This window comes from Salvelinus sp. IW2-2015, linkage group LG15, assembly GCF_002910315.2.
Source record: "Salvelinus sp. IW2-2015 linkage group LG15, ASM291031v2, whole genome shotgun sequence".
NCBI lineage: Eukaryota > Metazoa > Chordata > Actinopteri > Salmoniformes > Salmonidae > Salvelinus > Salvelinus sp. IW2-2015.
Genome location: NC_036855.1, coordinates 20,698,656 through 20,723,762, shown reverse-complemented (window position 1 = coordinate 20,723,762; position 25,107 = coordinate 20,698,656). Strand labels below are relative to the sequence as shown.

Below are 25,107 nucleotides of genomic sequence, written 5' to 3'. Positions count from 1 at the left end.
TGGCTTAACACATTCACACATGCCTCCTTGCCTACATTTATTTTCCTTTCCGTTGCGGGAGCTGACAAAGGGAGGGAGGAGGAGAGGAGAAGAGAAAACAGATGGAGGCGGGTGGCATTTTTCTAATAGGAAAAGTGCCCTGACCCTTACAGTACCTGTTTGCTGAGTGGCTGTCGCCCCTGTTCTTTCCCTTGCCTGTTACACAGCATGAACACACGGCCCTCCCACACCAACACAAGCAGACACAGCATGGAGGGAGCTGAATTAGGTGTCTGCCAGTAGAAGGAGAGAAAAGAGGACAATCACAGAATACAGTGCAATGGTAATGGGGGAAGGGGGCATTTTGCCAAGTTACTCACTCTTACGGCTGCTTTATATAGTGCAGAGGACAGTATCTGCAATATGAATGGTCAGTCATATTAGTGTGCTGTCATACAATGTGTACTGTCATACAATGTGTACTGTCATACAATGCCAACATCAGTTGACAACCACTATGTCCATTTACGCTTGGTTTTGGATATTGACAGTATCTAATAATGTCAATGTCCCTACTTCTATAGCTATGTAACATACTACTGTAAATATACAGGGGATGATGGATAGTCATGTGAAAATGATAGAACTCCAATCTGTTATTCATATCCAATCTTCACAAAAATCACACCTGCTTTCCTATGAGTTTTTATTCAGCTGATTCAAAAACATGCTATAAATAGACAGCCATTTCCTGTACAACATAAATTGAGTGCATTGGTCTAAAAATCATGAGCCAGTCAATTGATGAAACTACTTCCATAGCTAGCCTTGATTATTTAGCCTGTACTACTTTGAAAGAGTGCTGTCCCATTTTTAGACAATATCAAGCTGCCTCATGGAAGTATGCGTCTTCCTTATAAGGATTATTTTAGTCAAACATCACCTCTGTGTATGATATAAGTGATTATTTTTGATAAATAACATCTATCCTTGAGAATAGGTGTGCCTGTTGGGAAATAAATAATGTTGAGGTACTTCAATATTCCCTTAAACATAAGACCTGTTAAAAGCATATGGTGATCAAGTGAATGCAATTAAGTGATTCTGCATCATGAAGCAAATGAAGGAACCCATACTTTAAAATCCAGGAAGGAACTGATACTTTTAAAAGCCTCTTAAAATTAAGCAGATATTTAGACAGAGTAAGATTCAGAGCCATATAGAGTAGACTATGCTATAGTGCTCTGTAAACAATAAGCAACTAAAAGGAGGGCAAAAATATGTCATGTGAAGTGTAAATAAAATCTAAATGGAAATGTAAGTTTCCATAGTAGAGCCTAGATAGAAATCTGCCCTGTGAAGCCTATATGCTATGTGATCAAAATCACCATGGCTGCATTTTTCATAGCCTTAGTGGGGTGGTATACCCCACACAGCCATGAAATATTTGTTCCAGGTGTTGTATCAGACAGGATAATCATGTAGATTTTTTATTTATTTATTGCAATTTTCATAGAAATGTAATTTTGTCATAAAATGGAAAGCTGTCTTGTTACACGTCATGGAGAAGTGCCGCAAAAGAAAGTCTACTAATGCTGTTGGACTTTTTGCTACATTGGTATAGTATGAGGATCAAAAACAGGAACATAATCTTGTAATTATGTTTCTGACACCCATTATTTAGTAACTACCATTCACAAGTTTAATGACAATTAAATTGCACGGTGATCGTATAATTTCATAAAATGAACAAAAGCTAAATATAAAAAAAGACTACACATAACATGTATCAGTTGCGTTTATACAAGTACAATAAGCTCTCAATATCATCCAAGGATAACAAAAGTGAAAAGCAGGGTCATTTGTAATAAACAGCAGATAACCGTAACAAATGTGCAGATATAAATTAGGTTTATACTCACAAACAGGATTAATATATCCAATCACTTTGTTCTAATGTGATAATGTTAATTTAAAACAACAGTAAGAACAGTCAAACAGAGGATGGAAGTTGAACTCAGTCTCCGTTGACTCAGAGGTTTACAGTGCATCCCTGTGGAAAACATTGACCTATGACTCCCAAGCAGCTGTACAGTACGTTTTTAGGATTGATAACGTTAATTTAAAACAACAGTAAGAACAGAGTCAAACAGAGGATGGATATTTAACTCAGTCTCCATTTGCTCCGAGAGGTTTACAGTTTATCTCTGTGGAAAACATTTACCTGACTCCCAAGCAGCTGGAGAGTGTGTTTTTAGGATGGAGTTAACGGATTATACCTCACATTCTCTGGATCCTGAGATTGTGCAGGTGTAGGCCCTTGTCTCATTTACCAATGCATCCATGGTCTGAGAGTTTGTATAAGTCAAATAATACTCTTGTAACTGAGAGTTAAGGTTAAGCTTCTGCTTCCGGGCCTTTTTTCTGTGCTTGCGGTTGACTGAGTGCTGCTGCAGCTGCCTCATGCTATTGGGGTAGCGCTTCCATGAGACATAAATTACCAGCAGGATCAATGACACAGAGAGAAATAGGGCTACACTGCCTGCAATGATTTTATGGAAGGCCATATGCTCAACCTCTAGTTCTGGGAAAAATGATGAGGATTCTGGAGAGATTGAGGTCATGAGTATGGACTCCATTGTTTCTTTTTCTGTCACAATGGGAGAGACAGGTTGTGGAGTGAGTCTTTGTACTGTTGATGCAGATATATCTTGGGTTGTTGTGGTCGTGGAAGGAGGTGGTGTGGTAGGCTTTTTTGTGTCCACATCTGAGGCTGTGGTTTGCCTCGTGATCGTAGCTGTGGTTTGCTCTACAACTGATATGTTCACACAGATTGTGTAGTTCCTCACTATGTCCATTACTCTGTCTCCCTGAACTGACTTGGGGCTGCTGCATATAATTTTGATGTCCTTTGAGCCTCTGAAGTTCTTCAGCCAGGTCACCAGGGGGCAGATGGTAGGGCTGCAGTCCCAGGCATTACCCACCAGGCTGATGGTGGTGAGGGAGACCCAGGCTGAAACCACATCCTGAGACATGTTGCTCAGCTTGTTGGATTCAAGATGGAGTATTTGTAAGTTTGGCATACACTGGAAAACAGCTGGGTCCAGGATCTGGATGTCATTTCCTGAGAGGTCTAATTTCTGCAGCGTATGCCAGATCCATGGCAGGCCCTGATTGACGGCTCGTATCCGGTTCCATTGCAAGTAGAGGACCTGTAGATTGCTAAGGCGTGGGAAAAGAAACAAATTAATCCTTGAAAATTGATTATGCTCCAGATGAAGCTCTTTCAACTTGAACAACCCCAAGAAGGTGGTGCGGAATAGGGTGCGTAGGTGATTGTAACCCAGGTCCAGGAACTCCAGGCTGCGACACTCCAGAAAAGTCCGTACAGGTATACTGTTGAGACCATTGGACCGTAGGTGAAGGTTTTGGAGCTTACGCAGACCATAGAAATGACCTGGCTGCAGAGACTGTAGCTGGTTGTAGGAAAAATCAAGATTGCGCAGGTTTGGTACAGCATTGAAAGKCTTATTGTGTAAAAGTGTGATCTTGTTGGAGCTAAGAATCAGTTCTTTGAGCCTACGCACGCCCTGGAAGGCTAAGCTATCTATGGCGGTGATGGAATTGTGGTCCAGGTAGAGCCAGATGAGCTGGTTGAGATGAGCGAATTGGTAAGGCAGCAGAGTCACTAAGCGGTTGAAGCGCAGGGACAGACCCTGGCATCCAGTAGAGATGTTTTCTGGGATGTCTTGAAAAATGCCAGACTCGCAATAAACAATCTTCACTTCGCAGCGACAACTTGCTGGGCACATTCTCTCCCCCTTGCTGAGCAGCAGAAGAAAAGACATCAGGAGAAAAAAATATGACAGCCTCCTGTCCCAAACTAGGGAACCTGTAGAAGAGAAGAGATTGAGTGCATGGGGCTATCAAAGCACATACCCCCCATTTCAATATGGTGCCCTGTCACTGTGCAATGTCCATGACAAAGTGGATTGATTTTCAGACCGATTTTTTTTTTGCAGTGGCATTCTGTGAAGTGACAATCCGGTAAAGTATGGGTGATGGGTGTTTCTTTCTAAGKCAGAAATGCACAGCAGTAGATTACGGACTCTGAAGAACTTTCACATTTCGCATCGTATCAGCTCAAAATAATTACATTGTTTTCACTTTAAATCTAACACAAATGGAACATGGCTAATTTCTATGTAATGTACCAAATATAAAAAAGGAAAGACATATTTATCAGTGACCAATCAATTTGTCTTTTTTTACATCTGGATTAAAAAACCCTATATAATACATTTTCTGGTTGTACATTGAATAGGAAAAGCAAGCATCAACAAATGTCATGTAACAAAACTTCAAAGCGCCATGTAACTTTAATGAAATAGATAGATTTGTCATTTCATTTCGTTTCATTGGTGGTCACTTACTCATGGCGTTAGTAAAATAGCGGCAATCCTTTCAGCACCAGGGAACTGTCCAAATAATTAATTTAACTCCTTTCATTTGAAACACGCCTGCTCTTCCACTAGAAAACTCAAATTATTGCCTGAATTGCCTCACGAGTTTCAAGAGAGATGCTCACAAATGTGTATCACTGATGATAAGTACGGCATATTTTAAATCAGAATAAAAGACAACAAATAGCGTAAGTAATCTTCCCAACCGTTCAATATATCCGCGGAGGATCAATGAGACGAGGCATAATGCACTCCTCCCCAAATAGTCTATTGGACTGGTATAGTGTCTTCTCCTGGACGCAGAAAAAAGCGAATTACTGTCTATGCGCAATAAACAATTCCGTTTGAGCGTGTCTGATTGCACAACCAAGTGCAACTGCAACACCTTGCTCTCTCTCGCGCTCTACGCACACATGAACGCACACTTGCTAACACACACACACACAGAGACAGAGAGAATTCCACTGTAAAAGAATCGGTAACATTCGAGTTAATGAAATAAATCCATACTGTGCATTATTTATTGAATGTTGAAATATCAACGTACTTCAACATACTCCGACTATGAAAGATCTATATCTAATTACAAAAGATACCTTATTCACGAGAAATTCAGGAGAAAGAAATGTAGTCTCCACAATCTGCCAGCTAACATGGGTGAAACATCGAAAGACTAATATCGCTGTTGTATAGTAGGCCTACTTCCCACAGTATATATAAATAGCATCACAATAAAAGACTACACAATATTAATGTTCTGGACATGTTTCATGGGAAGTTGCAAGAAGTTTCATGTGTCCAGTTCTCTGAGGGTTAGGAGAATATTCCACCAATGTCCCACCAAACATACACAGAACATGGTTGTCATAACATAAGATATTGTTCTATACATGTTTCATGGGAACATTACAAGAACATTTCTGTGTATCAGTTGTCAGGCTGTAGCCTGATAGTCCCAAAGAAGTGTCCCCCTTTTACTGTGCCAATCAAGGCCCTGATTGGTGAACCACTGACAGCACTTTGTCAGTTGGCAAGGTAAGGGATACTCACACATAGTGCTTTCAATTTATTTGACACACAAGATTACACTGTGCATGTTCATTTATACAGTAATTATTATTCAACAGTACTCACCTGGGATTTTAACTCACAAGCTCTTGGTTCACTGTACACCAATCTGCTATACCACCATGTCCGTCTCAGGTATTGGTTAATCTGACTATTAGTTGTCTATTGTTGGTGGTGCATGTTAACCTGTTTTAATGATACTCCAATAACAAACACCTTAACCACTGTCCCAATAAGGGATATCTCTGGGACATGCTTATTGGGCCAGTGCAGTTAGGCCCTGTCCAGAATAAACCCTAAGCCCATCTCCCTAGGCACTTGTATAGATCTGAAACAACTTGATAGGGGTAAGCAATAGGGTAAACACACTTCGAAGTAAATCTCAGCTCTGTTAAAAGTACACTCAATAAACACTTTTATTGATAATAGTATCATTAAAACAGTTTAACATTCCCCACCAACATTAGACAACTATACTGAAAGCCCTTAAATTGCTGAAATAAGTTAATCAAATCAATGATGAGAATAGTCAGATTAACCAATACCAGAGACGGACATGGTGGCGTAGCGGGAAGAACGAAGTATGTATGTAAGTTGAAAACACTATGTTAAAATCAGTGTGCATCCCTAACCTTGCCAGCAGACAAAGAGCTGTGACTGGATCAGTGGTTCACCAATTAAGGCCTTGATTGGCTCGGCAACAGTAACAAGGCATGATGTGTTATGAAACCATTTTTTGGGAGACTGTTTCTTTGGGACCATCACGCGACATCCTGACAACTGATACACATATGTTCCTGCAACGTTCCCATGAAACATGTCTAGAACAATATCTTACGTTCTGAGAACATGACAACCATGTTCTGTGTATGTTTAGTGTGAAGTTGGACTATTCTAACACACAGAAAACTGGACACATTCGTTCTTGCAACGTTACCATGAAATGTGTTTAGAACATTGATATATTTTATTGTGAGAACATGTCAACCATGTTTTGTGTATGTTTGGTGGGATGTTGATGGAATTTTCTCCTAACCCTCAGAAAACTGAAAACATGAATGTTCTTGCAACGTAACCATGAAGCGTGTCTAGAACATGTGCAGGTCAGCAATAACAGAGAGAACAATCTCTCCTAATATCTCAATGCATTTGGGAAATCAGTGCCGTTTATACTGACAGGATAAAAGGACATTTTGGCCTTCTGCGATTTCTTATCAGACATAAGATTGGATTTGAGTTTTTAAATCTCTAGCCACCACATGTCAGGATGGACATGATGGCACTATAATTTTGTAATGGGTCGTTGTTCACACAGTGGGTCATGTGAACTCTGCCACCAATGCTCAGCAGTGTTTTTAATTGATAATTTCATCAAAAACTGTCACACCCGTCTTTGTGCTTGTCTCCACCCCCTCCAGGTGTCGCCCATCTTCCCCATTATCCCCAGCAGACAGTGTTCTGTCTGTTGCCAGTTCGTCAAGCCTACGGTACCAGCGGTTTTCCCCTTGCTCCTGTCTTTATATAGTTCCTGTTTTGACCATTCTGCTAGCCGTTCTGTATCTTGTCACACCACCATGGATTATTGACCTCTGCCTGCTGTGACCCCGAGACTGTGTGCCATTCTGTACCTTATGGACTCTGATCTGGATTACTGACCTCTGCCTGCTCTTGACCTGTTGTTTTGCCTGCCCCCTGTTCTAGTAATAAACTTTTGTTACTTCGACACTGTCTGCATCTGGGTCTTCTCCTGAAACGTGATAAGAACAAAGATTCATTGACATGTCCCATATTTATTTGAGGAAAAAAACAATACAAATCTTGTGTGTGCACTGACCTCTGGTTTTGTCTGTCATGAGAGAAGAAACAATCTTACAGTATATTGACGTAAGTCACTGTTACATATGCTTCTTGGCCTTTTCACCCTGGGGAGAAAAATAAAACAGATTTACTGTTAAGTCATGACAACTTGTGACATAATGATGACGATGATACTAGAGCAACCAGTAACGGACAAGATCAACAGTTGTCCTTTTCTGTTTGAGTTTTACAGTGTATTTCAGTTATCTGGGTCAATTACAGTACCTTTATGATATTCCCCAGCTCCAGTAGCGTCTGTTGATAGTGGGGTTCCATGCTTTTCATGCTCCCAGGCTTGACTATCTGTTTGTGGATCCCAGGGGTGCCTGCATCCTTCACCATCTGAAGTTATTCTCCTGTAGAATAGCAACCACCAACATCACCCAGAATTAGCATACAGGGACTGTAGATCTTTAACTAAAGCATTTACACTGAAGAAAACTATATATAAACGCAACATGCAACAATTTCAAAGATTTTATTGAGTTACAGTTCATAAAAGGAAATCAGTCAATTGAAATACATTCATTAGGCCCTAATCTATGGATTTCACATGACAGGGATGTTAACAAAATTGTGCACAAGATTGTAGAGAAAGAAGCTTTTTGTGAGTATGGAACATTTCTGGGATCTTTTATTTCAGCTCATGAAACATTGGACCAACCCTTTACATGTTGCATTTATAGTTTTTTCAGTGTATTATATAATCCAATATGTTTTATTGTCACATACACCAGATAGGTGCAGTGAAATGTGTTGTTTTAACGCAGGAGCAAAGCTGTTTTACAGAATATTACTTTCTGCAGTGATCTCATTTCAGCCTTGGCCACACATCCACATAATCTCCATTTCTCTTTGTGTACTATGTTTTTTTTGTAAGAGCTTTTCCAGCTCTTGCAGTCCTTCCAACCCTTTTCCAACACAAATACTGTCACAGGAAGGCAGAACATCTAATAACATTCATTGCATATACAAGCTACAACAACAAATACAATTTAGCGAATGCAGTTACAGGTGTAACGATCAAGCTAGCTTACCTGTGAATGTACGTCCTGAAGAACTGTGGTGCATCGTAGTTCACAACACCCCGTTGATGACAATGCCTCTGGCAGCAGCATCAGTGCTGATCAAACTTGAACAGAACAAATATACACTGCTCAAAAAAATAAAGGGAACACTTAAACAACACAATGTAACTCCAAGTCAATCACACTTCTGTGAAATCAAACTGTCCACTTAGGGAGCAACACTGATTGACAATAAATTTCACATGCTGTTGTGCAAATGGAATAGACAACAGGTGGAAATTATAGGCAATTAGCAAGACACCCCCAATAAAGGAGTGGTTCTGCAGGTGGTGACCACAGACCACTTCTCAGTTCCTATGCTTCCTGGCTGATGTTTTGGTCACTTTTGAATGCTGGCGGTGCTTTCACTCTAGTGGTAGCATGAGATGGAGTCTACAACCCACACAAGTGGCTCAGGTAGTGCAGCTCTTCCAGGATGGCACATCAATGCGAGCTGTGGCAAGAAGGTTTGCTGTGTCTGTCAGCGTAGTGTCCAGAGCATGGAGGCGCTACCAGGAGACAGGCCAGTACATCAGGAGACGTGGAGGAGGCCGTAGGAGGGCAACAACCCAGCAGCAGGACCGCTACCTCCGCCTTTGTGCAAGGAGGAGCAGGAGGAGCACTGCCAGAGCCCTGCAAAATGACCTCCAGCAGGCCACAAATGTGCATGTGTCTGCTCAAACGGTCAGAAACAGACTCCATGAGGGTGGTATGAGGGCCCGACGTCCACAGGTGGGGGTTGTGCTTACAGCCCAACACCGTGCAGGACGTTTGGCATTTGCCAGAGAACACCAAGATTGGCAAATTCGCCACTGGCGCCCTGTGCTCTTCACAGATGAAAGCAGGTTCACACTGAGCACATGTGACAGACGTGACAGAGTCTGGAGACGCCGTGGAGAACGTTCTGCTGCCTGCAACATCCTCCAGCATGACCGGTTTGGCGGTGGGTCAGTCATGGTGTGGGGTGGCATTTCTTTGGGGGGCCGCACAGCCCTCCATGTGCTCGCCAGAGGTAGCCTGACTGCCATTAGGTACCGAGATGAGATCCCCAGACCCCTTGTGAGACCATATTCTGGTGCGGTTGGCCCTGGGTTCCTCCTAATGCAAGACAATGCTAGACCTCATGTGGCTGGAGTGTGTCAGCAGTTCCTGCAAGAGGAAGGCATTGATGCTATGGACTGBCCCGCCCGTTCCCCAGACCTGAATCCAATTGAGCACATCTGGGACATCATGTCTCGCTCCATCCACCAACYCCACGTTGCACCACAGACTGTCCAGGAGTTGGCGGATGCTTTAGTCCAGGTCTGGGAGGAGATCCCTCAGGAGACCATCCGCCACCTCATCAGGAGCATGCCCAGGCATTGTAGGGAGGTCATACAGGCACGTGGAGGCCACACACACTACTGAGCCTCATTTTGACTTGTTTTAAGGACATTACATCAAAGTTGGATCAGCCTGTAGTGTGGTTTTCCACTTTAATTTTGAGTGTGACTCCAAATCCAGACCTCCATGGGTTGATAAATTTGATTTCCATTGATCATTTTTGTGTGATTTTGTTGTCAGCACATTCAACTATGTAAAGAAAAAAGTATTTAATAAGAATATTTCATTCATTCAGATAGGATGTGTTATTTTAGTGTTCCCTTTATTTTTTTGAGCAGTGTATATATTATATATTTGGCAAAGAAAATAGAACATTCAATTATCCTCAAACAGACACTCATACTCACAGTTGGATCTTTCCCTGTTCAAACTCCTTGAGGGTTCTCTTCCTGTCATTGGGAGTCGTGAGGAGAACTCAGGTGCCTGCACTCCACCAAAAAGCTGCACTAGCAGACACAGTCTGTTAGAGAGAACAGAGAGCAAATCATATGGCTGTGGACATCATCAAATAATGCATTAAGTAGAAGGCCATGGAAGATTCACCAACCTGTGAGCGGCTTCTCTGGAATTGGTGAAGCACAGAATGGGACTAAACTTCAGGCACAGTATGAAATGGAGGATGAGGTGGGGCTTCTTACTCAGAGTTCAGGGCACATAGTACTCCCCCCAAAAAGAGACCACAGTGACACATTGCTCTAGGATATAGGAGAAATAAAAAATCTCTTGCGATTATTTTTTTGGTAAAGTACTGTCAGGCCCTGGGGGAAGTTGAACCTCTCTTGAGACTCAGGGTGGGGTCGTTGACTGACTATGGACCGAGCTGAAGAGTCTGGGATGATGCAGGCCTAGCTGCTACAACTTCTCTGGATTCTGAGTCAGTGTGGCTGAGAACTGGAGCTTCCGTTAGAGGCATCTGAGGCTGGTGACAAGCTGCCACAAATAAAAAACAGAAATGTTTAAATCACCAAAATGCATATATCCGAGAATAATGTGTGAAAGCACACAATCCATAGGTGTAGTACAGTTTGTATTCTCTAACAAACAAACCACATAGTTGCCAGTCCTGAATTTCCAGTACTGTCTGAAAGAATCCTGAGAAGTGAGGTCTTACCTCGCTGCAGTGATAAGTGCAGGCTCTGTCCTCTTGAAGATCGAGACTGCTTCAGAACCCCTCTTGGATCTGTAAACTGCCTTGGTCACCTGACTGAGCCAAGACTGGTGCATGCTGTCAATCATCTGATCTGCCTCATCAATGATCTGAGAGAAGGATTTATATTGAGACCATCATGAATTATGAATAATTTATTTAAATACTGTTAGTCATAACATCCATGCAAATAAAATGGACACTGTACTTGTATTAGTGACCCACAAGGAAGCGGAGGTGTTCCAAACTGAAACCATCAATCTTATTGATGTGATCAACCAGTCTCCCAGGGGTTGCGACAACAATGTCTGCCAAACTGTGGTTTGTTCCACCTCTGTACAAAGAGCAAAATGTATCTCTTTCAGACTGATTTTCTCTTTAAAATCATGGTGTCATTTATGCACAAAGGACTATTTTGAGTGAAAGGAAACTCTAAGCTTAAACAAATAGAATAATTGAATATCTACCAAGGAAGAAAGACCTTGATGTGTCTTGACTGGGTTTCAGAGAGCGATGCCTGCTCTGTGGAAAAAAACGTTTTTCACCAGCGAGTATGACCACTTTCAAGCTGGTGCCCTCCGAATATGAACTGAATACTTTGCAAACCTGTTTGGGGAAAAACATTCAACGTTTTTCAGTGGATGTGAGCTAACCAAAAATAATCACAAGTTATCTCCATCATGGAGATTGAAGGTTTGACCCTAGTTACCTGCTGTGCAAGCTCTTTGGTGGGCAACACTGTCAAAACCCGGATGTCACATACAACTCGCTCCATCAGTGCCTAAAACGACATGAGAACATCAAACTGACTACATTCGATCTAATGAAAGAAAACACACCTTCCATAAAAAAATGTATGGCTGATGGTTTAATTCATACCTGAATAACAGGTATAACGAATGCCAGTATTGCCACTCCCCGTTGGTGCAGACACAAAAAAAATTCTGGGTGTCACGATCGTCGTATTATTGAAGAGAGGAGGACCAAGGCGCAGCGTGATAACAATACATATTTAATAAACGAAGACGAAAACGAAACGAACATTGACAAACTATACAAAACAACAAACGACCGTGAAGCTATAAAACGAAAGTGCAGACACAAGCAACTAACGTAAAGACATAGACAATCACCCACGAACTACCTAATGAATATGGCTGCCTAAATATGGTTCCCAATCAGAGACAACGATAGACAGCTGTCTCTAATTGAGAACCAATCTAGGCAACCATNGAACTACCTAATGAATATGGCTGCCTAAATATGGTTCCCAATCAGAGACAACGATAGACAGCTGTCTCTAATTGAGAACCAATCTAGGCAACCATAGACATACATACACCTAGACTGAACAGTGCCCCATAAACATACAAAACCCCCTAGACAATACAAAACACATACATCCCCCATGTCACACCCTGACCTAACTAAAATAATAAAGAAAACAAAGATAACTAAGGCCAAGGTGTGACACTGGGTTTGTAGCCCCCTCTTCCAATCAATAGACCTTGAGACATTCTCTAAAATGGCTGGGATGACCTCTGCATGTACTGCAAAGTGGACACAATAGAATTTGAGTACTTTCCTCCCCATATTATGATAGCAAAACAGATTTAACTTCTACTCCTTCATGCCTGCTAACCTGGAAAGAGGTGCTGAATTCCATTGCCCTCCAATTTCCGTTGCAGTTTAGTACAAATTCCTGGGACATCACTGATGGGGACTAGGTTGCTTGCATCTATCTTGCATCTATCTTCTGAGCTTGTGCTACTAGGTGACCTAAACTGGGACATGCTTAACACCCCGGCCATCCTACAATCTAAGCTTGATGCCCTCAATCTCACACAAATTATCAATGAACCTACCAGGTACAACTCCAAATCCGTAAACACGGGCACCCTCATAGATGTCATCCTAACTAACTCGCCCTCCAAATACACCTCTGCTGTTTTCAATCAAGATCTCAGCGATCACTGCCTCATTTGCCTGCATCCGTAATGGGTCTGCGACCAAACGACCACCCCTCATCACTGTCAAATGCTCCCTGAATCACTTCAGCGAGCAGGCCTTTCTAATCGACCTGGCCGGGGTATCCTGGAATGACATTGACCTCATCCCGTCAGTAGATGATGCCTGGCTATTATTTAAAAGTGCCTTCCTGCCTTCCTTAAATAAGCATGCCCCATTCAAAGAATTTAGAACTAGGAATAGATATAGCCCTTGGTTCACTCCAGACCTGTCTGCCCTTGACCAGCACAAAAACATCCTGTGGCGTTCTGCATTAGCATCGAATAGCCCCCGTGATATGCAACTTTTCAGGGAAGTTAGGAACAAATATACACAGGCAGTTAGGAAAGCTAAGGCTAGCTTTTTCAAACAGAAATGTGCATCCTGTAGTACTAACTCAAAAAAGTTCTGGGACACTGTGAAGTCCATGGAGAATAAGAGCACCTCCTTCCAGCTGCCCACTGCTCTAAGGCTAGGAAACACTGTCACCACCGATAAATCCACAATAATTGAGAATTTCAATAAGCATTTCTCTACGGCTGGCCATGCTTTCCACCTGGCTACCCCTACCCCGMTCAACTTCCCGGCACCCTKCACAGCAACCCGCCAAAGCCCCCACCATTTCTCCTTCACCCAAATCCAGATAGCTGATGTTCTGAAAGAGCTGCAAAATCTGGACCCCTCCAAATCAGCCGGGCTAGACAATCTGGACCCTCTTTTTCTAAAATMATCTGCTGAAATTGTTGCAACCCCTATTACTAGCCTGTTCAACCTCTCTTTCGTATCGTCTGAGATTCCCAAAGATTGGAATGCTGCCGCGGTCATCCCCCTCTTCAAAGGGGGTGACACTCTAGACCCAAACTGCTACAGACCTATATATATCCTACCCTGTCTTTCTAAGGTCTTTGAAACCAGGTTAACAAACAGATCACCGACCATTTCGAATTCCACCGTACCTTCTCCGCTATGCAATCTGGTTTCAGAGCTGGTCATGGGTGCACCTCAGCCACGCTCAAGGTCCTAAACGACATCATAACCGCCATCGATAAGAGACAATACTGCGCAGCCGTATTCATCGACCTGGCCAAGGCTTTCGACTCTGTCAATCACCACATTCTTATTGGCAGACTCGACAGCCTGGTTTACCAACTACTTCTCTGATAGAGTTCAGTGTGTCAAATCGGAGGGCATGTTGTCCGGACCTCTGGCAGTCTCTATGGGGGTGCCACAGGGTTCAATCCTTGGGCCGACTCTCTTCTCTGTATACATCAATGATGTTGCTCTCACTGCTGGTGATTCTCTGATACACCTCTACGCAGACGACACCATTCTGTATACTTCTGGCCCTTCTTTGGACACTGTGTTAACTAACCTCCAGACGAGCTTTAATGCCATACAACTCTCCTTCGTGTCTCCAAACTGCTCTTAAACGCAAGTAAAAACTAAATGCATGCTATTCACCGATCACAGCCCGCACTTGCTCGCCCGTCCAGCATCACTACTCTGGACGGTCTGATTTAGAATACATGGACAACTATAATACCTAGGTGTCTGGTTAGATTGTAAACTCTCCTTCCAGACTCACATTAAGCATCTCCAATCCAAAATTGTATCTAGAATCGGCTTCCTATATTGCAACAAAGCATCCTTCACTCATGCTGCCAAACATACCCTCGGTAAACTGACCATCCTACCGATCCTCGACTTCGGTGATGTCATCTATAAAATAGCCTCCAACACTCTACTCAACAAACTGGATGCAGTCTATCACAGTGCCATCCGTTTTGTCACCAAAGCCCCATACACTACCCACCATTGCGACCTGTACGCTCTCGTTGGTTGCCCTCGCTTCATACTCGTCGCCAAACCCACTGGCTACAGGTTATTACAAGCTCTGCTAGGTAAAGCCCCGCCTTATCTCAGCTCACTGGTCACCATAGCAGCACCCACTCGTAGCACGCGCTCCAGCAGGTATATCTCACTGGTCACCCCCAAAGCCAATTCCTCCTTTGGTCGTCTTTCCTTACAGTTCTCTGCTGCCAATGACTGGAACGAACTGCAAAAATCTCTGAAGCTGGAGACTCATATCTCCCTCACTAGCTTTTAAGCACCAGCTGTCAGAGCAGCTCACAGATCACTGCACCTGTACATAGTCCATCTGTAAACAGCCCATCTATCTACCTACCTCATCCCCATACTGTATTTATTTATTTATCTTGCTCCTTTGCCACCCCAGTTATCTCTACTTGCACATTCATCTTCTGCACATCTACCATTCCAGTGTTTAATTGCTATATTGTAATTACTTCGCTACCATGGCCTATTTATTGCCTTAACTCCCTTATCTTACCTCATTTGCACTCACTGTATATAGACTTTTTGTTTTCTTTGTTCTACTGTATTATTGACTGTATGTTTTGTTTATTCCATGTGTAACTGTGTTGTTGTATGTGTCGAATTGCTATGCTTTGTCTTGGCCAGGTCGCAGTTGCAAATGAGAACTTGTTCTCAACTAGCCTACCTGGTTAAATAAAGGTGAAATAAAAAAATAAAAATAGTTTGCGCTGACTTAGTTCTAGTTACAGTAAGTTAGTAGGTAACTAATTAATCTAGCAAGCCAACAGATCTGATTTGTACCAACTACATGATTGTATAATAACTGTAAACTGATCAAGTTGAGACATTGGCTTGCTAACTACCTACAGTAGCTTTATCTGTGGTGGATCTCTCTAATGTTGTTCATCTATCGTAGGGAGGAAACTGCTGCAGAAAGCGCCGAGCCGGTCAAGTTGTATTGGAAAGCTGAAAAGCAGACAATTCATCAGGTTGACAATGGAAATTTTACCAAGAACTTCAGTTTCGGTGAGTTTTCCTAAAGGCGAGTATGAATGTTGGCCGGACATGCAGGCAATAACGTGAATCACTTATTTGTCTGATTTGTTTCCTTACAGACCGTGTATTTAGTGCTGAAGAAACAACTCTACAGCTGTACCAGGAACTTACAAAGCCTCTTGTCTCCACTGTTCAAGGTTATAATGGTAAGGGATTGTGAACAGTGTTGCCAACAAATTTTTGGGGTAAGTTGCTAGAGGCAGTGACAACTTCAACAACCGGGGATGAATCAATGAGTGTGTGGTGTTAGTGGGTCCAGATCGAGGTGGGGTATTTGGGGTGCAATGCAGAGCAGACTCACCAATCTCATTGTGGTTAAGGTCATAGAGGCGCTCAAAGGGGAAGTTCTTCTTTTCAATCTTCTTGATGACTTCCTCTGGGAGCATCCTGAACTGACGCAGAGGAGACATGGACTGCCACCTGTGTAGGAGAGGGACACATTCAGACAGAGAAGACCAGAGGAACATCACATTTCATTCTAGCCTCATGTACACTGAACAAAAATATAAACACAACCTGTAAAGTTTTGGTCACATGTTAAAATAAAACATCCCCAAAATTATACATACGCACAAAAATTTCGAGCACAAATTTGTTTAAATCCCTGTTAGTGCGCATTTCTCTTTTGCCAAGATAATCAATCCACCTGACTGTTGTGGCATATCAAGAAGCAAATTAAACAGCGTATTCATTACACAGATGCACCTTGTGCTGGAGACAATAAAAGGCCACTCTAAAAAGTGCCGTTTTGTCACACAACACAATGCCACAGATGTCAAAAATTGGCATGTTGACTGCAGGAATGTCCACCAGAGCTGTTGCCAGATAATTGAATGTTAATTTCTCTACCTTATGCCGCCTCCAATGTAGTTTTAGAGAATTTGGCAGTATTTCCAACCGGCTTCACAACCGCAGACCACGTGTATGGTGTCGCGTGGGCGAGCGGTTTGCTGACATCAACATTTTGAACAGAGTGCACCATGGTGGCTGTGGTGTTATGGTATGGGCAGACATAAGCTACGGACAACTAACACAATTACATTTTATCAATGGCAATTTGAGTGCACAGAGATACCGTGAGGAGATCCTGAGGTCCATTGTTGTGCAATTCATTCGCCACCATCACCTCATGTTTCAGCATGATAATGCACGGCCCCATGTCACAAGGATCTGTACACAATTCATAGAAGCTGAAATGTCCCAGTTCTTCCATGGCCTGCGTACTCACCAGACATGTCACCCATTGAGCATGTTTGGGATGCTCTGGATTGACATGTACGACAGCGTGTTCCAGTTCCTGCCAATATCCAGAAACTTCACACAGCCATTGAAGAGGAGTGGGACAACATTCCACAATCAACAGCCTGATCAACTCTGTGAAGTGGCTGTGTCGTGCTGCATAAGGCAATGGTGGTCACACCAGATACTGACTGGTGCTCTGATTCACAACCCTACTTTAAAAAAACTTTTTTTTAAAGGTATTTGTGACCAACAGATATATCTGTATTCCTAGTCATGTGAAATCCATAGATTTGGGCCTAATGAATTTTTCAATTGACTGATTTCTTTATATGAACTGTAATTAAGTAAAATCTTTGAAATTGTTAAGTTTATATTTTTGTTCAGTAAAGATTATAGTATGTTGACCATATAAATATATTTTGAACACTAAGTAACACTATTTAAACAGTAATTGTATTTGACATCTTTATGGCTTTGACTTCTTTATTGACATAACTATATTAAATGGCTAACATTTTCTCAGGAACAATATTTGCTTATGGACAAACTGCATCTGGGAAGACATTCACTATGATGGGGAGTTCTCTTACTCCAGGAGTTATACCCTTTGCCATGGAGGATGTCTTCCAGACTATAAAAAACGTGAGTAGTTGTAGATAGAAAATAAACAGTCATATGCATGTGTAAGATGTGTTGTAAGTCGTTTGATTTTCATTTTTTACTTCATTGTCCAAAAAAGGAGTACCTTCTGAGGGTGTCATACTTGGAGATCTACAATAAAACTGTGACAGATTTGCTCTGTGACAGTTGGATAAGGAAGCCTCTAGAAACCTGAGAGGGGAACAATGTAAGTTTGATGGAAATATTGTAAGACAATAGAACTGTTGGACTACAATAACCAAGACATGACTGGTGTTTTTAAATGGTGAAATGTCTATGTAGCTTACCTTACTGAGGAACTGGTGACATCTACTGAGCAAGTCCTTGCGTGGGTTAGAAAAGGAGAAAGTAAAATGCTCTTATTCCTTATTTAAACCATCGTGTTAGATTAAATATAATCCATGTATTGACTTTAACATACTGACACTATTCAATGTTAAATGTACGCCCTAGAGAATCGCCATTATGGAAAGACAAAAAGGAACCAGCGACGCAGTTGTTCACACACAATTTTCCGCATGGTAAGACACTTTATTATACATCACAATAGACCATGCATATCTGGTTATCTGTGTGCTGGAGATAATGCTGGTGTTTTTTCTCAGATCTTGGAGAGTCGTGACAGGGGTGACCCTGCATCTGGTGAAAATTCAGACAGCGCCATTATTGTGTTCCATTTGGTAAGCTGCCACAGTGAAGGAAGTTTGGTGAACTCAGAAGTGTCCTCCATTTTGTATTTTCTTACCAGTCTCATTTTCATGTAGAATTTGGTTGACAAATTCTGCTCTCTCAGCCGGGGCTGAGAGAGCAAGTCAAACAGGCGCTGAAGGTACGTGGGTTGATATTTGTGCTAATGTAACAACAGTGTGAAATATCTGAACAACCTTCCTTTGGTGGTTGAGTTCAGTTGCATTTTGGGATTTTTGACATCTGATATTGTAGGTACACGTTTCAAAGAAGGATGTAATATAAATCGCAGCCTTTTCACCCTCGCTCAAGTGATCAAGAAACTGTCTGATGAAACCCAGAAGTAGGTGTTTGGTTTCTCACCATTTTCCACAGCATTTGTGTAACTTATGCAATTTGTTTAATGTTCATTAATGTGATTTTTATCCATACATTCAGGGGTTTTACTAACTACAGGGACAGTAAACTCAACCGTATCCTCCAAAATTCCTTGGGTGGAAATGCAAAAACTGTCATCATCTGCACAATCACCCCAGTTACTCTGGAAGAAACAATTAGCACTCTTCAAGTGGGTGAAATATTTGTCCATCCTTATTTTAAATGATTAATATCAGACAAATGTAACATTCATTTTTAAATAAAGTATCTGCCCATCTCTACAATGTAGTTTGCTAGTTCAGCAAAGAACATGAAGAATGACCCGCATGTCACAGAGGTTTCTGATGACGGAGCCCTTCTTAGAAGATACAGAAATGAAATTGTGGACCTCAAGCGCCGACTTCATGAGGCAAGTCTAGCTGTACTGGCTATTGGGGTTCCTTAGAAATGTTGCCGGCTTTCCTTTCGAAGAATTGACCCTTTTTACAACTGCAATTTCAACCTTTATTTTTGTGCCCTGCCTTACGTCTCCTCAGTCACTCAAACAACCGCGACAGAGAAGGAGACTCTGTCCCAGATTTTGCAAGAGAAGGATCAGCTCCAAAGAGAACAAGAGGACAGGATTAAGAATTTAACCAAACTTCTAGTCACCTCCTCAGACTTTGTATCCATCAAAAATGTTAACTTTTAGTGCCTTACAGATATGTATCTGATGCTTAATTCCTTAACAGTTGTACTTTTTGGTTATTTTTTACTTTGTTTAACCATGTCTTTATATTGGTAAAGATGCCGAAACGGAGGGTTACGTGGGGTGGAAAACTGCCATCACCAGCCTTCCACCATGCTGGAGAGTCTGACCTAAGCTTTGCTGAGCCTTTTCTGAAAAAGAGAAACACTGATATGTCTGTCTTGACAGAGCAGAATGAGGGTAATAACCATAGGAAAAATAAACTAAATATCAATGTCAGTGGTAGCTTTTATTCTGCTATACGGTATGCTATATTTTCCCATACTGGCGCATAAATCATGTTCAATAGCTTTTTTTCTGTTTGTGTATTCACAGATGGCGATGTGTTAGATTATACCTTTGACATGGAGATGAACCAGAGCAGTGTGACTGCGTAGTTTATCAGAAAGGTGAACATGAACTATTGCCATCTTATCGTAACGCCGCATTACCTTCTTGTTGTCCTTCATACTCATGTTCCTGCATTCTCTTCTGTTCTGAATTTTTATCTCCAAACCAGTTGAACAAATTGTCTGAGAAGGTGTCCCGTCTGGAGATCCAGCTGGAAAATGAGGCTCGGCAGAAGCAGGAGGCCATGGAGAAAGTGGAGACTTTTGAGAGGAGGGTTGCCGAACTGGAGATGCAGCTAGAGAAGTTGCAAATGCCCACTGATGCACAGCTGGAAAACGAAGTTCAGCAGAACCAGGAGGCCATGGAGAAAGGGGCGGTTTTTGAGAGCAGGATTGCTGAACTAGAGAAGCGGCTAGAAGAAAAGTCACAAATGCCTGCTGATGCGCAGGAGGCCCTGGTGAAGGTGGTGACTTTTGAGAGGAGGGTTGCTGAACTGCAGAAGATGCTAGAGGAAAAGTCTCAAATTTCCACTGACTCACAGGAGCAGGTTGGCTATCACCAATGCCTTCTCACTGGTTTATCATGCAGAATGTCAGAAATAATTTCATTCAAATGCAAAAATGGTCCAACTGTCATTCTTTACAGATGAAAAGGGGATTTGAGGAGACAATTCAACTCTGTGAGACGTTGATGTCTGAGAAGGTATCTAGCTATAATTTGTTTTTCTGTTATTTTTGTATTGAATTCTCACCTCACCATGTGGTCTGTCAACAGGAAATGGTTGCTGCTGAGCGTGATAATCTCAAGCAGGAGCTCAACATTCTAATGGGATGGACTGAAAACTTGAAGAAAGAAAAGGCTGCACTTCTTCAGGAGATGGAGGAGAAGAAAGAGATGGATGAGTTCAATTCTCTGGAAGAGGAGAGCAAAAGAGAATATGAGGTAATAGACTGCTGCAAAGATTGTGTAGATATGTCAAAGTTGTATAACCAATCTATTTCAATGTAGTAGTTAAGCAAATTGGAATGTACTATGTATGGCATAAGACAATTGCAAGTCCATGAATGTCATAGGGACTTACTATAAGTCATTAAGATGGTTTGTGCTTGTAACCTTTTGTTTAACTACAGAAAGAACTACTGAATGAAATGTCCTCCTTAAAGAAGGCTGTGGAGGCATCTGGATGCAAATCTCAAGAGCTTGAGGTGAGACTACAAAATGTTTAGGCAGGAGCAAAAATATATATATTATAATATATTTTTTGTTGTTGAATTTTACCCCATTTTCTCCCCAATTTCATAGTATCCAATTGTTAGTGGTTACTATCTTGTCTCATCACTACAACTCCCGTACGGGCTCGGGAGAGACGAAGGTCGAAAGCCATGCGTCCTCCGAAACACAACCCAACCAAGCCGCACTGCTTCTTAACACAGCGCGCATCCAACCCGGAAGCCAGCTGCACCAATGTGTCGGAGGAAACACCGTGCACCTGGCGACCTGGTTAGCGTGCACTGCGCCCGGCCCGCCACAGGAGTCGCTAGTGCGCGATGAGACAAGGATATCCCTACCGGCCAAACCCTCCCAAACCCGGACGACGCTAGGCCAATTGTGCATCACCCCATGGACCTCCCGGTCGCGGCCGGCTGCGACAGTGGCACAGCTAGCACTGCGATGCAGTGCCCTAGACCAAGTGGTCTATCATTGACAATGGTCTACCATTGATAACAAACTGGAGCCTCACAAAGGACGCCTGCAAAGGGATAAAATTGCTTTTATTATGATGTCATCGAATGATGCATTTGTATAGATTTTGAAACAGAAAATTCAGTGCTAGCCCACCTGGAGCTGCTGAGTGGAAGCCTCGAGTCTGGAGCAAATTCCCTCTGCTTCCCTGGTGGTAAAACACTTCGTGCTCTGCTCCAGGTTATTGAACTGCTCTGTCAATATGGACATGGTCGCATTTGCATCACTGAGCATCTGGAATGGGGGCAAATACCACAGCAACTTCAGACACAGCAGAAGGAAACAACAGACTGTCCTTCTTTGAAGCCTTGCAATTCTTCTTTCAACTGCTTCATCTGAGGGCAATGCAAAGGAACCACTTAAAGCCATTTTAGCCAAAACCACTTGTAAAAGAGCATCACCTAGTGCTCTTGAGCTTGAAAAGCTGAATGCTAAAGTTGTGAAAATGAAGATGAGATGACTGCATTGTGCTCTAAACACCAAGAAGAGTAAGGCTTCATTTGTTTTAATCATGAGCTTCAATGTCATTTTAAATGTGTATTCTTCCTTTGGTTCCATCAGGTTTGTACCACTGCTGAATTTGAGCAGGGCTTGTTTAAAGTATCTCTCCCTGAGTCGTCATTGGAGAAGATGCATGTTTATGACGTTCTGCATTTGTTTCCCCAAGGTTACTGAGGATGACCACGCTCCTGAACCACAAGGAGGACGCTCTGAGAACGCTGAAGGAGACTCTGAGAAGATCACAGCAGGAGGGAGAACAGTTATGTAAGTCTGCCACAGACAATATTAAGAATAGAATTTGAAATGACCACAAAACAACAAGTGAATAGTTATGAGCCCTAATTGAGATGTTTGTTATTGCAGTCATGAGGGGAAAGGATCTGCATGCCAGACTGACAACCACCAGAGGACATACGGTCCAAAGCAACATTCTCCTTGAAAAGAACAAACTTGAGGAAGTAAAATGGCTACAAAAGAGAATTTCTGAATTGGTAAGGTAAAGATGAATCTGTAAGATTACTGTAATGTTTCGAAGTTTCTTGAGATATCGTATCACTGACATTCTGCCATTTCTCTCTGTTTTCACAGCCATGTTTCCACTCAGCATGGAGATATTGCCAAGTGGAATGCTAGAGCAGTTACGCTGAAGGAGAGGAGGGACGTGGTAGAAACGCCTCCATCTGCATGTACTCATACAAAACGACGCCTTCCCATGACTTCTGAGGACCTCAACTCTCCCATGAAGTTCCTTCACTCTCCCAAGAAGTTCATAGACTATCCCAAAAAGTTTATTTATTCTCCCAAGAAGTTCCTCGACTCGCCCAAGAGAAAGTTCTTTGACGTCCGTCCAGGCTCTGAATGTCGATTAACTGTCCCAAGCAGTTTTTTGATAACTCCAACCTTGGAACCGTTCAAGGTAATTACAGTCAAATTTACCTGAGTTTACCTTATATTTAAAGTTTGTATCCGGTCACCAATCAGCAGTTTGCCTTAATGAAATTACATTTTACCAGAGGTGGTGTGTATTCCCATAACATCAGATATGGAGGCTGCTGGAAGTGCAGAAGTGGGTAATTGGTGTAATGTTATCCCCTGTGTTTGGGATAAAATGGTGGTGTTATTATTAATTGGAGCACAAAAACCTTCTCTTCTGGCAGTTAATGTCACTTGTCACGTACTGGTTTAATTGAGTAAGGTACTGTATCATAGGGGTTGGTAAAAACAGCTGGATAACACTTAATCACTGATTTCTCTCTAACACTTCCTCCATCTTTGGAATTGCAACCTATACCCAGTGTTTCCTCTCGAATTTTTGTTAAGCAAAGGTATCGGGGGTGGGTCTCTTCACTGCACTGGTCTGGGCTCAAGCCCCCCGGGATATTTAAAACATTTGGAACGACTGAGAAGGTCACTTCTGGTGACTTTAAAGAAAGATATTTAACTCCAAAATGCATAAAAATGATGCGTGCCACCGCACTGTTGGGAGATGAGGAGCAATTGGTGGCTATGCGCTCGTGGCTCGCTCTGTTTGCTTCAAATATACAGTACCAGTCAAACGTTTGGACACATACTGATTAAAGGGTTTTTCTTAATTTTTACTATTTTCTACATTGTAGAATAATAGRGAAGACATAAACTATGAAATAACACATATGYAATAATGAAGTAACCCCCCCCAAAAATGTACAAAATATATATATATTTTAGATTTGAGATTCTTCAAAGTAGCCACCCTTTGCCTTGATGACCGCTTTGCACACTCTTGGCATTCTCTCAACCAGCTTCACTTGGAATGCTGGTTGAATCACTGACAGTGTCACCAGCAAAGCACACCACACCATTACACCACATGCAGAGATCATCCGTTCACCTACTRTGCGTCTCACAAAGACACGGCGGTTGGGGCCAAAAATCTCACATTTGGACTCATCACACCAAAGGACAGATTTCCAGCGGTCTAATGTCCATTGCTTGTGTTTCTTGGCCCAAGCAAGTCTCTTCTTATTATTGGTGTCCTTTAGRAGGGGTTTCTTTGCAACAATTCGACAATGAAGGCCTGATTCACGCAGTCTCCTCTGAACAGTTGTTGAGGTGTGTCTGTTACAGGAACTCTGAAGCATGTATTTGGGCTGCAATTTCTGAGTCTAGTAACTCTCTAGTGAACTTATTCTCTGCAGCAGAGGTAACTCTGGGTCTTCCRTTCCTGTGGTGGTCCTCTTGAGTCAGTTTCATCATAGCGCTTGATGGTTTGTGCGACTGCACTTGAAGAATCTTTCAAAGTTGAAATTTTCCAGATTGACTGACCTTCATGTCTTAAATTAATGATGGACTGTCATTTCTCTTTGCTTATTTGAGCTGTTCTTGCCATAATATGGACTTTTACCAAATAGGGCTATATACTGTATACCACCCCTACCTTGTCACAACACAACTGATTGGCTCAAACGCATTAAGAAGGAAAGAAAATCCACAAATTTACTTTTAACAAGGCACACCTGTTAATTGAAATGCATTCCAGGTGACTACCTCATGAAGCTGGTTGAGGGAATGCCTTGATGACAGCTTTGCACACTCTTGGCAAAGGGTGGCTAATTTGAAGAATATAAAATGTATTTTGATTTAACACTTTTTTGTTGTTGTTGGTAACTACATGTTTCCATATGTGTTATTTCATAGTTTTGATGTCTTCACTATTATTCTACAATGTAGAAAATAGTAAAATTAAAGAAAAACCCTTGAATGAGTAGTTGTCAACTTTTGACTGGTACTTTGTTGTAACTTGACGCTGATCTTAAAGAGATAGTGCGAGATTGCGGCAATTAAGCACTTTTTCTACTTACCCAGTTCATGGGAATCTGTAAACTCATGGATACCACTTATGTCTAAGCATATTACAAACAATTTTTGGTGGCGGTGACAAAAATACCAGGCTTGCTTTGGTTTTGCATGGTGGTT

The 25,107-nt window shown here is 42.1% G+C and overlaps 1 protein-coding gene and 2 pseudogenes across 1 annotated transcript; 1 reads left to right on the top strand and 2 right to left on the bottom strand.

The window, feature by feature from the left end:
• Positions 1-1,929: 1,929 nt before the first annotated feature.
• On the bottom strand, positions 1,930-7,709 carry LOC111974023 (leucine-rich repeat transmembrane neuronal protein 4 pseudogene; annotated as a pseudogene).
• Positions 7,710-8,229: 520 nt separating this feature from the next.
• On the bottom strand, positions 8,230-12,757 carry LOC111974022 (ATP-dependent RNA helicase DDX51-like; annotated as a pseudogene).
• Positions 12,758-15,703: 2,946 nt separating this feature from the next.
• On the top strand, positions 15,704-24,338 carry LOC139028857 (centromere-associated protein E-like). Its single transcript, XM_070447345.1, is given in 22 exon segments — positions 15,704-15,833; positions 15,923-16,009; positions 17,629-17,747; positions 17,806-17,956; positions 18,009-18,113; positions 18,219-18,286; positions 18,371-18,445; positions 18,530-18,553; positions 18,555-18,594; positions 18,708-18,795; positions 18,891-19,020; positions 19,120-19,239; positions 19,357-19,509; positions 19,617-19,758; positions 19,894-19,943; positions 20,294-20,455; positions 20,554-20,610; positions 20,683-20,850; positions 21,039-21,113; positions 22,319-22,416; positions 22,741-23,068; positions 24,330-24,338. Coding segments are annotated over 22 exon segments (2,379 nt in total).
• The last annotated feature ends 769 nt before the right edge of the window (positions 24,339-25,107 follow it).